Here is a 15,295-nt window from a genome sequence, read left to right on the forward strand (position 1 = left end):
CTCCAGGAGCCTCCAGTTTAACAGCATTACTGGCTTTGGAAATGCCAACACGAGTTTATCTCGGAAATGTGAAAGATCACCCTTGTGCAGTTTCCGGGGTGCTCCTGGCCCTGTGGCTTCCTCCTCCCTGCAGGGGATTGAGGGAAAGGTGGTGGAAAGAACCCGGGGCCAGGGGGAATAGAGGCTCGGGATGGGGCGGGGAGGAGGTTCGAGGTTCCCAACCCCTTCTTGAAAGGCAGAGGATGCCACGAGTCCTCCAGTGGGCCAGAACCTTGGAAGTCCCACTGGGCTGGGCTGGCTGAAAACCCGACGTCTCCTCTAAGCGGCCTCCTCCTCAACATTTGCACCTCCTTCCCCTCCTTCTGCAGGTTATGGCTTTCTGCAGCCTGCTCAGGCTGAGATGTTTGCACGGCAGCAGGAGATGCTGAGGAAGCAGAACCTCGCCAGGTGAGACGCTCGGTCCGTGCAAGCCTCTTGGCCAAAGGGAGGTTTCAGGATGCTTTCTCCCCCCCACTTCTTCTCCCCCCTCCCGCCTGTAGCTGGAGCCACCCAGGGCTTGGCCCTGACTTCAGTCTCCCCCTCTGCCTGTCCACGGAGGAGAGAGATTAGCTGGTATGCTTCCTCCAGCCAAGGAGCCGCAAGCCGTGCCAAACACATTATTATCATTCTGTTCCAATGCCTCCCTCCCGGACAGCTCCTCTCCCTCGAGGAGAGCAGGAAGGCTGCTTGGCCAGCCCCGTGATGGGCCTGGCTGTGGCTTCTGCTGTCTCTCTCCCATGCTGGCCTCCAGCTGGGTTCACCTCGCCCCTCGACCAGGCGTGGAAAGGGATGGAGCTGCCTGGGCGATGCGTAAAGGGGGGGGGGGGGCGGAGAAGGAAAGGGGCTGCATTATGGTTTATGAATGGAAAGGAACCTGTAGGCCTTGCTTTGCTACTGTTGAGACGGCTAGGCAGCCCTTGTGGGTCCTGTAGGCAAGGCTTGGGAATCATGTGCCTGTGGGCCACACATGTGACTCCTTAGGCTGCTTATAGGGGGGTGGGGAGTAACCTTGGGACCAAAAGGGAGGCAGGCAGACTGAGTCCCATTCTCGGGGAGGAACGGCTCTTCTCTTAAACACCAGGCACCCTCTCCTTTTTAGGTGCGACAAGCAAACAAAATCAGAAGTCAAATTCTGACTACTTCATTCATTTCCCCCCCCTCTCCTCTCCACATGGTCCACCACCCCATTTTCATTCATTCTTCTTCTCTCGCACCTCCTCCCCCGGCCAGCCATGGCAAAGTAGCTCCCAGACCTTTAGACTTCGTCCATTCCTTATAGAGAAAGTCTCACCATTTCTAAATATGTTTCCTTCTCAGCTGGGAGTCCTGTGAGACAGATTATTTTGAATCCTATTTTACAGATGGGGAGCTGCAGCCGGGGGGGGGGGAGGAGAAATGACACGCCCAAGGCTGTGTAGCAAGCCTGTGACAAAGGCAGGGTTCAAATACAGGTCTGTGAGTTCCTTCCTTGTCCAACCATTTTGCCTTGAAATCCCTTCCATTCAGGCTTGAGATGTCAGCTGAGATCATCCGCCAAAAGGAGCTGGAAAACCTCCATCGCCAGAGGCTCCTGGCAGGTGACCCACTAAGTTTGCACCCAGGCCTCCCGCCGGATCACCCGGCCTTGCGCAGCGTCCACGACATCCCCGAGGGACACGCGCTCCGGGACGAGCTCTCGCGGAGGAACGCCATGCTGGTGCTCCGTCACAACACCACCCCTTTGCTGTCGCTAAACCATCACGGGGTCCCCGGCGCCTCCACCACCCCACCCAAGGAGCAGCCGGGGAGCCGGCGGGGCAGCCGGAAGTCAGCGCACCACCGTGCTGAGACGCCCGGCCAGAGTGAATCCAAAGAGCTGTTGGAAAGCCGGCCTCCCGACGGCAACGCCGACGAAGAGATGAAGGACTCGGAGAGTGACGCGGAGGTGAACGACGAGAAGTCAGATCGCCTGAAGCCTGAAAACCGCGGGTCGGCCAGTGACCTGAAGGAGTGCAAAGAGTCGGCCAAGATCTGTGATGCCACCAAAGAACTGAATGAAATGGTGGCCAGCCAGAGCGCCCCCTGCAGCTCTTCCAGCGCCGAGTCACCCAGCCACCTGCTCGGCCCGGTCATCAACAAAACTGAGACCAAATACCTCCCTCCAGCCTCCATCCCACCTCCTCAGCCTCTGCCCTTCGGGTTCCCGTATACCATGAGCCCCTACTTCCATGCCGGTAAGTTTGTGTGGTGCGCGGATATGCCATTGGGAACCAAGCATGCAAGCCGGTCTCTTGGTGGAAGGCATTGCTTCACACGGGGGACAGTAAGACTGCAGAATTCACTGCCACCGGATGTAGAAATGACCTTAACTTGGATGCATTTAAAAGGGAGTTAGTTAGATTCACTGGCTAGATGTCAGGGTGGCTTTATTTGAGGAGGAAAGCAAATATGGCCCTCAGTTGAAAAAAAAAAAAGACCAGCTACCTGGCATGCATCTGTAGGGAGGAAAGGTAAAGGTAAAGGTTCCCCTTGACATTTAGTCCAGTCATGTCCGACTCTAGGGCGCAGGGCTCATCCCCGTCTCCAAGCCATAGAGCCCACATTTGTCTGAAGACACTTTCTGTGATCACGTGGCCAGCGCGACTAGACACGGAATGCCATGACCTTCCCACCGAGGTGGTCCCTATTTATCTACTCGGATTTACATGCTTCCGAATGGCTAGGGAGGAAAGGAGGGTTTAAACAAAAGGCGTGCAGGCAGGCATGAACCGCGAGAGGGGTTGTTGCCTTCGTGTCCCGCCTTGGGGCTTCCTGGGACGTCCCTCTGGTTGTGGAGTGACCCGAACACCCAGCTGGCTTGGCTTTTGGTCTGATCCAAGGCTGTTCTGTGTTACGTTCTTATGAAACTAAGAGCAGAGAGGGTCCAGAAACCACACGGGAGAAAAAGGGTTACCCTCCTTTTGCAAGGGGCAAGGTGAACTCAGTGGTGCAAAACACGAGGGGCCTCTTCCAGTGCAGAGGGGAGGAGCCGCTTCTTCCTGGCAGGTGTGATGAAGATCACCAGCCGCCTCCCTAGGGGAGAAGGCGGCTGGGAAAGCTTCCCCCCCCCCGCCCCTTCCTGGCTGTTTGAAAAGGAAATGTGTGGGTTCAGAAGCATGCGGGATGGGTGCCAGCAGGGCGTGACGCACTCTCCTCCAAGCCGTTAAGAACACCCGTGTAGCATTTCTTCATGAAATCTCCTGCTACTCCTCAGTTCTGTTGCCAGGTGTGTAATGGCTTCCTCGTGGCAGATGCACAAACACACACGCTTTTTTAACAACTTCCATGCAGAAAGCTTTGCATGTGGTTTCGGTCTCTAGCTGAGGAGACAGGTCGGGAATTTGATTTCGCACTGTGTTGCTCAAGAAGAGAGACAGCCTTGGGTGGCCTTGGGCCAGCTGCGTAGTCCCAGGGATTCTCTTCTCCCCCCCCCCCCCCCGCAGAAGGAGGGAATGGCGAGCCACTTCTGGGGATTCTCCACCTAGAAACCCCCCCAAAAAGAGACACCATGAGTCAGAATTGACTTGATGGTGCATTATTATTATTATTGTTGTTGTTGTTGTTGTTGTTGTTGTTGCAACAAGGGCATTTCTGCGTTATCTTGGAGGTGTATTTGAGGTCCAGGTGATCGGCTGGGTTGTAGGGCAGAAAGACCCACTGTTGCTAGAACTGTAACTGAGCCTCTTAAAAAAAAAAAGATGTAAATCAACCATGTAAACTTGAATTGGCTAACTTTCTGGAATGATGGGTGGGTTCATTCACATAATCACCACACTCGATTCTTGTGGTCCGAATGACTTCACTAATTCACTTCAGAGAAGTGGCTGAGGTGTCAGAATGAGATGCAACAATTTTACAAATTTGCATATGCTATTAGACAGTATTGGGTGTGTGTTTGTGTGTGTGTGTGTGTGTGTGTGTGTGTGTGTGTCTATGTGTGTGTTTAAATGCTTTAGCACCTTTGGTCCTGCCTAACGCTGGGTGAAACATAGACACGTTAAGGGAGGAAGATGCATAGAAGGGCTGACTGAAAGATGGAGGACAGAGAAGCACAAGGGGAAGATATAAGATTGGAGAGTGATTCAGGCGTCAGGGAGAGCGCCTGGCTCTGCTCCAGGGAGGAAAGGGGGTAGGGAGAGAAGCCCAGCCCCCCCCCCCCGCGCCCACGCACTTTGGAGGCGGAGAGGCATTTTCTATCCCCGTGACAGAAAATTATCGACGCGGCAGTCCATTGCCGGGTCGATTCCCCCAGCTGCCTTATGAAAACCTGGCCGCTGCCAAATGACCTCATCTCGTCAGGGTTTCGGCGGCATCTCGCCCCCCCCCCCCCCCCGTCCTCTGGAAAAGGTGAAGGATGGAACCGGCGAGAGAGGCTAAAATCTTCCCATCGATCTGCAGTCTGGAGAGCAATTAACACCAGCCTTCTGGGGCCACCCCGTTGACCCTCTGGCTCTCTGTGGGGGCGGGGGGGGAGGAAGGAAGAGGGGGGGAGAGAGAGGGAGAAATAACAAGACGGATTAGAACCTGCCATATCGGGAGCTAGGCCCACACAGAAGGGGTGGCTGCTCTCCTGACCGCTTGCTTTCACTTCCCGATCCAAGGAGGGTGGGCGGGAGATGAAGGGAAGGGGGCGGGCTGGGACTTGGCTGGCAGCATGAGGGGATGTGGGGGGAAGACTTAGAGGGAGGGAGTTCCACTGTTCCAAGGAGTCTTTTTCCCCAGCGTACGAAATCGGGAAATAGCATAGTAGAGTTGCAAGGGGCCTTGAAGGTCATCAAGTCCAACCCCCAGCTCAATGCAGGGGATCCAAATCAAAGCAGGTCTGGCAGAGGGTTGTCCCATTTTCTCTTGAATCCCTCTTATCAGTGGAGCACTTGCCACCTCCAGAGGCCATGGATTCTGTTGTACTGCTCTAACAGTTAAGGGGTCCCCCCCCCAATACCTACACTATAAGCCTGTGAGTTTGTTGTCTTTGGTCCTCTAATGACCTCCTGGCTCTCCAGAGCTGACCATCAGATCAAGCGTGGGCTTTTGTATGCGACCCTCTATTTCGAGAGCCTTAGGTCTCCTAATGACGCTGCTGTTTGCAGTCAGAGGCCTGCGAGGTCAAGCTGGAAAAAAGGGGCTCCTGTCTCCGTGGACATCGGCCCTGATGGGGGTGCCAGAGTTTCACATTCACACGCCCTTCCTTCGGCTACCACTCGCGGTTGTTGGCATGGAGGGCCCTCCCCAGCTTGCTCTTGGGTGAACACTGGAAATTTCTACAGCATGAGGGCCTTCTCTTCGCAGTAAGCTTGTTCTGGGAAGCAGCCCGCAAAATTGGGTCACCCGCCCTTTCAGTGGCTCTTGTGATTTATTGTCCTGTGAATCCAGGAGATTTTTGGATGAGTGCCCATATGTTGTCCCTGGGAGAAATTATTGGAGGCGGGGGAGTGCAAGAAGAAAAAAGAGAAACTGGAAAAAAAGAGAAACTCTTGAAGAGTTGACCTAGATCTAGAGTGTACACATGCAGTCGTGAGAAAGCACAGCCTCTTCTGGTTTCTGGGCAGTGGTGTGGATTGGGGCCCAAGGTGCTGGCCAACCAAGAAGCAGGAAAGAGGGTCTCAGTCGGGAGATGCTGGGGGGGGGAACGGAATCCAGCCCATAAGATTCCCCATTATGCTGGAAGAAATAATTGTTTGGGAAAGCAGGCAAGAAAATAGTTTTGGTCTCTTCCTCCTTAGACTGAGTCCAAGGGGAGTTGTCCCGTTGAGCACAGCGGCAGGAGATTTGGGGCAGGAGACGAAAGAGAGCCAAACTGGAGCCTGTGTCGGGGCTTCCTAGTGACGGAGGGAGGGAGGACAGAAGGAAGGAGAGGGTGGATGTTCTCCTAATAAATATTTTGGCGTAGGCTGAACTGGCGTGGCTGTGGTTCCAAAGTCTTGCAGGCTCTTCCAGGGGAGATCTTCCATATGTGGGAAAAAATGTGTTTAAGAGGATCTCCATAAAAAAGATTTTCCTTCACGATAGCTGAACAGAAAAGTATTTGGATTGCTTGCCCTGGTTCTTTGAGGGTTTGGCACATCTGTGCTATTCCTGGTCAGACCGTTTCCCCTCCAAGTCTGTGCTGACTGGCAGCCCCCGGGGGGGGGGGCAGAGACAGGGCCCTTTCCCCAGTTCCTCTTTCTGGGCCGCCTTAACCAGAAACGGGAGCCAGGAGTACCACGCAAACCGTGCGGGTTCTCGGCCGTCGGGTCTCCCCAGGGGTGGTTGGCGTGCATCCGTGACGTGGAGGAACAGCACTGGGAGTGATGAGAACTCAGTATTTGCTTGGACCCCTAGCATGACCCAGATGAGTATTTGGTTCAGCCTCCACCCGACTCCCGCATGCCGGCCATCTCTTCGACTCAATGTCCCTTCTCTTCCCCCCCCCCCAACTTTCTGGATGAGGCTTCCTTCTTTCTTCCTTCAGCCGTCCTTCCTGGTCTGGCTAGGCTCTGGATTTTCTCCTTTCCCAAACATGCAATGCAGATGTGCATCCGAGGAATTCCCTTGTGACTCTGAGGGGGCGAGGCGACTCTGCCTGTTTTGCGTGCAATCAGCTCAGACAAAACGGAAAGTTGGCTTTCACACTCTTTGAGTATCTGCTGAGAGAAGGGGCGGCTTGTCTGGCTGTTCCAGCTGTGGTCAGTAGTGGGGCACGGAGAGAGGTGGGGAGAGGAGCTCCGTGGGAAGGGGGGGGAAGAAGGGATAAGCCCTTATTTTCAGAACAGGAGACCCGACACTGTCTGGGAGGGAGGGAGGGAGGGAGGGAGGGACGTCTGTGCAGAAGGCATGCATCAGATTCTTATTTGCCGGATAAGCGAGACTCAATTGAAAAACGGACAAAGAAGTTCTTCACGGAATGGCTGGGTTGAGAACCCCGGCTCTTCTGCTCTGTAGATCCGGAGAGGGTCCAGACCAGTCTGGAGCCAAGGCTGGAGTCAGCCAGCTGAGCAGAGGCGGCCGCCGGCCGTGGCGGCTCTCTTTCCAGCTCCACTGAGTTGCTGTCCTTGGCCTGCCTCAGGAAGGAGGAAGGGCGTAATGTGAAATCCATGGGCTGTGACAGCCAGAGCACGGAGGAGGAGGAGAAGTGATGCTTTGCTCCGGCTGCAGAGGGGAAGCCGTCTCTCTGGAGCCTCTGCTGCGCCCGGAATAATTGCCTTTGATCCCACTTCCTCTAGTTTACCGAGTCAGAGTCATTTTTCCAAACAGGGTGAGGTGGGGGTGGGGAGAGAGATGCCCCCCCAATATTTGGCATAGAATGGCTTCTGGTCCTGGTTGCTAAAATGGAGGAATAGGGGCATGGATGTCTTGAATTGGTCAACAGAGTTCTGTGAGAGGTGGAAGCCTGCATACCAGATGCCAAAGCTTTCTGTTCTGAATCTCCGGGTTCCTCCATTCGATGGATTGGATTCAGCTCTTTTCTGGGTTGGCCATCTTACCCTTGGTTGGGGCATTCTGGACTTTTAAAAGAGTTCAGTCTGGCTGTTGATGATGGGCGACGTTAGTCAGTCAGTGCTTTTCAGACTTACGATGCTTCAGGAGCTGAACGATTAGAAACTCCAGGCCAGATCTCGTGGCTATTCTGAGCTAGAGGAGCTGGCCAAGGATCTTGGCTGGCTCGCCAGAGTTTTTAAGCGAGGGTCGGATCCTCCCCTCCCACCACTGCAGCTGAAGACCATCAGACACCTTGAAGACATTAGTTGGAAAGGTTCCCCCCTTGCCTTGCCCCCCCCCAGTTGATGTCTTCCTCTCGCATCTCTCCCCCGCCCACCCCACCCCAAAGACTAGGAACCTCCAGCAGGAGGCGGCCACCTGCAAATTGACCCTGCCTGGTGTTTTAATTGACAAGCCTGTTAAAGATGGATGTGCGTGGCTAGAGGGAGAATGCTGCAACCCATGAGGGGAGGCCGGCGGCGGCAGCAGCGGCTGTCCCTGTGCGTGTGCGTGTGTTGGAGTTGCTGCTTTATGACCTTCCATCTCTCCCCAACCCCAACCTCTCCCCCCCCCCGTCTCGCAGCTCTAAATCTTTTCCCCTGTTTTTTTTTTCAAACCTGACCCAGGCACGATGGGAGGGCTCTTTCTGGATGGGGAGGAGAGCCCGGCATTGGAGGACGTCAGCAAATGGACGGTGGAAGACGTCTGCAGCTTTGTGCGGGGCTTGTCCGGCTGCGCCGAGTACACGCAGGTAAATTCCAAACTCTTGTGGGAGAACACAGGGCACCCCGTTTTATCGATTTCCACAAACCCCATTTCCTTCCATCCTTCGTATCACAGCATTACACAATTTGAAATTAGGGACGCATGTGAAATACAGGTAAAATTAAAAACAAATTGAAGTATGAAGATAAGTAGATGATTATTATTATTATTATTTAACCAGAAGCGGGCTACTTCCATAGCATTATTTTAGCCTTTTGCTAGATATTCTTTTGTACACATGATGGTACATAAGTTACACGCACAGGTATAAATCCAGGCAGTCTCAGTGCTGCTTATCATCCTGGTCATTTTGACAAGCTTGTCCACTCACCGTGCGCCAGCAGTGACGACCGGAGCCTTGAGCGCGCTCAGTGGTTGATTCATCCTGTGCAGTGGGGGTGGAGGGGGAACCCCAGGGCCCCTTGTGCCGCGAGAGTGCCCATTCGTCACGGCCAGGGGCCGGCGGGCGGGTGAAGTGGCGCAGTGGGAGGCCGCCGGGCAGGATACAAACCCCATGTCTGTTCAGCTCCGGAGCCCGCCAAGGCTTCTAATAAACACCCTATTGAGCCAGAGGCTCCTGAGGCATCTGGGACAGGCAGGAAGAGAGTTGCTGAGGTGTGCTCTGGGCTGGAGGAAGGACCTGATCGATTGGGGGGGGGGGGAGAGAAAAGGTGTGAGCGGTTTAGGGCTTCTCTTTGGGTAAAGAAAACAGCACAGCAGCAGTGCAGAGAAGTGAGGGCATAGACGTAGATTTTCTACTCTTGCTCTTTTTAAAATTAGTGGTTTGCTCAGCTGCAGGATCCCGATTCTGTAAATGAACACCACCATGTGGGGAGATGGTCGGTTTATATATTTCTGTGGTCTGAGACCCCCAACCATGCCTGTTCCCCGTTCTTCATTCCACCCCATCTCAAACTGGGCTGGAGTCTTGAGACTTCCTGATGGCTTCCAGAAAAGTAGGGCTTTTGAAAAAAAAAAAAAAGGGGGGGGGACTTCATGGTTCATCCGAGATAGAATTCTAGGCAAGAAAGCCCAGGCCTTTAATGACAGCAAGCCTGTTTGTAAGTAAGTTCTTTCCCAAGTTTCTAGTCCTTAGGAAAAATGCTTAGAAACTCCTAGGTGAACAACAGTTCATTCAGAGAATGGAAATGTTAATCGCCAGACTCTGAAACCTGCAGTGAATGTTTAATTCCTTTTTATAAACGCACGCGCACGCACGCACGCACACACACACACACACGGCTCGTCTCCCTCTTTTAGCGAGCACGTGGGGTTGAAACATAAAAGTGACCAAAGCGGCGTTTCCTTTCCAGCAGGGCCGCGTCCACCAATTTTGCAGCTGCCCATTCGGCGCCATTTCTTGACAGCAGCTCCCCCAACATGTGGCTGACGCGCTCGGCTCTCTGATCTCGAAGCCCCTTTCAGCTTCCATTCTGGTTCCCGCAGATCAAAAGCCGGCAGGAAGAACGGCAGGGGAGCTCTCCTTTTGAGGTGCTAACAAAGAGCACGTTCAAAGGCACGGCTTCCGAAGCGCGCATGCATGCACGCACCGCTCCATCCTTGCCCCTCTCCGTGGAAGCCCTTGTGCTCCTCTGAGCAGTCAAAGAGTGTTAGAACGACACCCTGGGTGCCGAACGAACGCAGCTGCAGTCGTCAGCGTGGAAGGGGCTCATCCTGCCTGCACCCCATGGTGCTGGAGGTCCTGGAGGCTTCCTCCTCCGATAGGGGCGAAAGGAGCGTCTCCTTTCTCACCACTCCTGCCGCCAGCCGGCCTCAAGGTCTGCCAGGCTGAGGGAGACACAGACAGGCTGCTCTCGGAAAGAGCAGAAGGAACGAACTCACCCTTCGGGGCCGACCCAAGGCGGGCGGGGGGGGGGGGACTCTAGGTCCCCATGCAAACGTGGCCCTGATTGTGCAGGCAGAGATTTGGGAGTGAGCCCAGTTTGGCCCAAGGCTTCTTAAAAGGAGGCTTATTTTTCTTTTCCTTCTCAGTTTTTTTTTTTTTTGGTCCACAGCAGGCTCTGCTTTTAGCAGGTTTTTTTTTTTAACAGTGCGAGAAAGGCAGGCTGCTGGGCAAACCTCGCCCCGTGGAGCTGTGTCTGCTGGCTGTTTCTCTCTTGCAGAAAACCGCAGCTGCCGGGGAGGTCTGGCGCATAGCTGACCTCTGCTCCTGCCAGCAAAAGCCGCCTGCCGTTTTTTGCATCAGGCAAAAGGCGGGTGGGTGAGGGTGGGGGGGCATCTCCCAGTACAAATCCCAGTGTTAGAAACAGAGCTCACACACACACACACACACACACACACACACACACACACACACACACACACGCCTTGCCCTTTGGTGCTCTGAGGCCCAGGGACCCTCCCTCTGTGCCACCTCCTCCTGTCCTTCAGAGTTTGGTCTTGACTCCAGGGAGGGAGGCCTGAAGGCAGCGCCGGCCCAGAAGCTCTTCTTGGCTCCCGGCCAGGCTGGCTGGCGAGGACGGAAGGAAGGAAGGAAATCAGTCAGTCTGCTGGGTCACAGGGCAGGGGGAGTCCACGCCACACTGGATGCAGCTGTCCGGAGGGAGGGGAGCACAAGCCTTGTTGGTGGCTTAAAGACGCATTTGGACAGCGGCCCTGTTGTCTCCCAAAAGCCAGACGAAGGCAGGCAGGCGTGAGGGATAGGGGAAGAAATGGAGGAGTGGAAATGAAACAGCTCATCCAACTGAGCGCTGTTTTGGAAATGTTCCCCTGCTTGCAAGTAGAAATCCAGCACAGTGGGGAAAGGCTTTGGATAGGATCTCTCCTTTCCTCTCCATGTGCTGCTTCTCTTATTTGCAAGTAAGATTGTTTCCCATAAAACCACTATATTGGGTGTATTTAAAAGTGGCGTTTTCCAGTCTGCGTTCTGAAGCACTCCAGTCTAATCTGCTGTCTGATTCTGTTGTGAATGCATTAAGCCTTGGGAGTACTAAGCACTGTGAAAACGAATCGTGTAGTGTAGGGGAAGAGCGAAGATGCAACTCTTTACAATGTTGCTTCCCTAACCTAACCAAATGGTGAGTGCTGGTGGGGGTGTTTCGAGGGCAACAGGTACAGTACATGGTTCCTGCCCTAAAGGTACCTGTCCCAGGTAGGAGGGGGAGGAGTTGTGGAAAAAAAGGCTTGCAAGATGAAACAAAGGCCTGCAAGGCGATTCAAAGGCACACCGCTTCCAGGTTTATCTAGCCGTAAAATACATTTAAGGCCTTAAAAAAAAAAGAAAGAGAAAAACTTGTGGGATGCTGGCCACAAAGGCCTGCTTCCGGGCTACTTCTGGTTCCTCTCTTGTGAGCACGCTGCTTTTGCTTCTTCCTCCACAGGCCTTCCGAGAGCAGGCCATCGATGGCGAGACCCTGCCCCTTTTGACCGAAGAGCACTTACTGAATAACATGGGGCTCAAACTGGGACCCGCACTGAAGATAAGGTCACAGGTAGGAGAAGCCAAAAGCAACAACGCGCAAGCGCCTCCTCTACAGGCGCTCCTGTGCCACCCAAGCCTGTTTCGTTTGGGGCGAGAATATGAGCTTTGGGGATTCATAGGATGCCGTGGCCCGGTTCCTGGTTACCTGCTTTTTGTTTAAAAAAAAAAAAGTTCAGTTTCTCCCTAGAAATAAAGAGTTCCAGCCTGGGGCCACACCAACACTGAATCACTAGGAAGTTAGAAACCTTGGTTCAAATCCAGTGGCCGATACGAACCTGCACAAGGCAGATTGCCGTTCTTTAAAACCAGGCATTGGTTGCATTCCTAGGTCTGCAGACGGTCCTGTCATCGGAGAAGTGGCAGGAACCCAACCGGCACGTTCGCAAAGAGTAGCAATTGGCCACCAGGACGAAAGCCATTCCCCTTGTGTGTGTGTGTGTGTGTGTGTTGCGTGCTGTCAAATGGGAACTGACTCATAGCAACCCTAATGTGGCTGTTGGGGTAAAGACATCCGAGCGGTGGTTTCACCAGTCCCACCCTCCAAGGCTGAGCAGGGATTTTGAACCCAGGAGGATTCCCCGACTCCTCGCCCGTCACTCTCCCAATAGGATTCTGACCCCTGTCTGTAATGTTTCACGGGTCTAACCAAAGGCATTTCCCAGGCTGAAAGGTTCTATCCTCAGCATATGGACCAAAGGGCTGAAATGGTGGATCAAGACCTTTTGTGGGCCTCTCGGTGTCCCTCCCGCTCCTCTCCCCAGGTCTTTAGGAGAAGAGGGGTCCTTTGCGCCTCATCCTTGAACCCTAAAATTCTGCCCCCCAAGAGTGTTCACTCTTCTCCGCCAGCCCAAGGGACGCCAGCGATGTGGGGCTTGTATTGAGAGGAGGGGCAGCCTTTCTCTCCGCACGGTCTCTTGTCTGGCTCTCATACCTACACAGCTGGTTCCTGTTCAGGCTTGAACAAAAATAATATGTGTTGTTTTTTTACAAAACAAGCACCACCACCAGGGGCTCGTATTTAACCCCCAAAAGCTGAAGTCTTATTCGATTAGCAGAATGGATGTTTTTGTCTTAAAATCATTTACAGTACTGCTGCTGCAGTTTTTCCTGTCTCCCGCCCCGTCTTGCTACACCTCTGTGTCGCCCACCAAAACCTCAAGTCCCAAACCCTGTAAGCTAGGTGTGTTCTCAGAACTGGGTTAGAATTGCTGGATTTTTTTAACCCCCCCCTTTTTTCCCCTCCCTTTCATTCTTGAATCAGTTTTATTTCCTGCAGAATTGATCCGCTGGGAACAATTGCCCAGAGAACCTTTTTATTAGACCCCTCGTAAACAGTAAGGGCTGCGGGGAAGGTAATAAAGTTGCCCTTATTGTTTTAACATAATATAACGAATGTATATGGCTGCTGGGCGAGGAAGCCTGCCCTGTCTCAGGGAAAAACTGTACTGAATGACACTGTAGGAGTGACTCAAAAAGTGGGGTGTCCCCTGGGGACACTGTGGGGAATCGCACAGGGCTAGAGATAAATGGCGCACGTGGGAGTCACTTTGTAAAGATCCAGCAGGCTTTAAAGGATGTGGAAGCTGAGAAACTCATACAGGCCACATGTTTCCAAGATTTCTTACTCCCCTGACAGCTGAAAGACTTGACCTTGGGAGAAGTTACTTTTGCGGGGGACTTTGAACTCCCAAAACTCCACCAGCCACACTCAAGATAGTGGCTGGGAATGATAGTTCTTGGGAACTATAGTTCAAACTGTTGTTCAAAGAGTTCTTGGAAATTGCAGTTTGAATTAAGTAACTTTGACATTATTTGGTACAAACACTCCGACTCACTCGGTTTCCAGCAGGCCCCCTTTTCTCGAACTCCAGGAGGGCAACTGGGCAGCACACGGGGTTTCTGCAGACACAGGGTGGAAAAACTGGGCAGGATCCTGGTAAACTGAAACCCTTCTGCATGGATTTCCCCACAAAGACATCGCCTCTTTCTTTATTTTGCTGTCCCCCCCCCCCCACAGGTAGCCAAGAGGGTCGGTCGGGTGTTGTACATGGCCAGCTTCCCTATGGCTTTTCCACTGCAGCCCCCAGGCCTGCGACCCACAGACCGAGACCTGCCTCCTGCCGAACTCCGCCCGTCGTCCACCGGGAGCGTCGCCTCCTCTCCTTACAGCAGCGCTCTCCTTCCCCCTAGCCGGATCTCTCCAAAGCAGGAAAACGGAAACCCCTTGTTGGCTGGTCTCAGTGACGCAGCGAAGCCTCCTTCTTAACTGCCCAGCCGCCTGCCCCCCCTGCCCCACGGCAGCCTGGCCCTCTCGCCTGCTATTCAGCCCTCCGGCTCTCCTGGGGCCGAGGCCCTCCGAAGAAGTCTCGAGGTGGGTCCTTGGACAAGAAACACATCCAAATTTGGGATGATCCCGATGAGGCGAGGGGGGAGAACTAATCCAAAGATCTCTTGGAAGCAATTCACAAAGGACACATGGTGGTTTTTGCCTGGGGGGGAAAGGGGCAAATTAACTTTCCGGTTCCCTTCTTTTGGCCTGTATGGAAAAAGCAGCTCTGGAGAACTTCTAGGGAGAGACTCAAACCCGTTTGCCACCTTCTCTCTCCCCCCCCCATTACCTAGTCCTGCAAACTTGCGGGGACGCCCTCAGTCTGAAACGCGTCCCCTCGCAGGAACCCATACCCTATTCCTCTTCCAGGATGTCTATGCATCGCTAACAACTTTTGAAGCAATACCAAAGACAGACGGACTGACCCGGCGCCCCAGTTCCAGTCCATGTTTACTTCATGCTTGGGATGGTACGGCACAGCTCACTCGGGGGGGCGGGGCGGGGGCGGTTTCAGGTTTTTTCTTTTTTTGCTCTTGTTTTCGTTTGTTTTGATGGCGTTTTCAGAGGTTTGCTGCTTAGCCGTTGCAGAGGGACTGGAAGTAAGAGATCCCGCCCTCCCCAAGTCCTGCCTGGACTTGTTTTGTGAAAGAGGAAGACGAAGAAAATATATATATTAATAATAATATTGTGTTTAGGGAGAAAGGGGAGTGTGGAAGATGCTGGGGGAAGAGAGAGAGAGGATGGCATTTCCCCCCTCCCCAAACTGTGTGTATACAGAAGATGTGTCCCACTTTTATTCTGTTTTTGTGTGTAGGGAGTGTGTGTGTGTGCGCGTGTGTGTGGGTCTTGTGGAGGGGGAGAGGAATGGGAGCGCGCTTTGTTGCAGAAGATATGGAGTTGCACATTTTACCTGGACCAGGTAACAGGTACCTGAGCGAGCCCAGCTGCCAGCCAACCCTGCTGCCTCCCACCGACACCCCCCCCCCCCCCGGTCCAACCTCGCAATTTGTACAGTTGTGGAAAAAAACAATCATGTGAGTGATGCTTGTCTGTCTTCTCTCTCTACTTTCCCGTTCTGTTTAAAAACAGCTGCACGTTCTATTTGGTTTCTCTCTTCTGTTTGCATTTTTTTAAGAGGGGGGGAAGCAACCACACAAAAACCACCACCGCCCCAATGGGCAAAGATTGCTTGGTGTGGGCACCTCAGCTTCTTCATTACATATTGTAAATGGTCACGATCCATC

At 53.5% G+C, this 15,295-nt stretch overlaps 1 protein-coding gene across 17 annotated transcripts in view; it reads left to right on the forward strand.

Moving 5' to 3' along the window:
* The window catches only part of SAMD11 (sterile alpha motif domain containing 11), a 116,705-nt gene extending 101,555 nt beyond the window's left edge, over positions 1 to 15,150 (forward strand). For all 17 annotated transcript variants that reach the window (XM_020782262.3, XM_020782259.3, XM_020782255.3 and 14 more), the window contains 5 exons: positions 369 to 447; positions 1,546 to 2,252; positions 8,142 to 8,266; positions 11,622 to 11,732; positions 13,740 to 15,150. In XM_020782262.3, the coding sequence (XP_020637921.1) occupies positions 369 to 447; positions 1,546 to 2,252; positions 8,142 to 8,266; positions 11,622 to 11,732; positions 13,740 to 13,988 (1,271 nt within the window). In that variant the 3' untranslated portion in view covers positions 13,989 to 15,150. The remainder of the gene's footprint in view (positions 1 to 368; positions 448 to 1,545; positions 2,253 to 8,141; positions 8,267 to 11,621; positions 11,733 to 13,739) is intronic.
* Positions 15,151 to 15,295: the final 145 nt, after the last annotated feature.

Source organism: Pogona vitticeps, chromosome 7 (assembly GCF_051106095.1).
Source record: "Pogona vitticeps strain Pit_001003342236 chromosome 7, PviZW2.1, whole genome shotgun sequence".
Taxonomy (NCBI): Eukaryota; Metazoa; Chordata; class Lepidosauria; order Squamata; family Agamidae; genus Pogona; species Pogona vitticeps.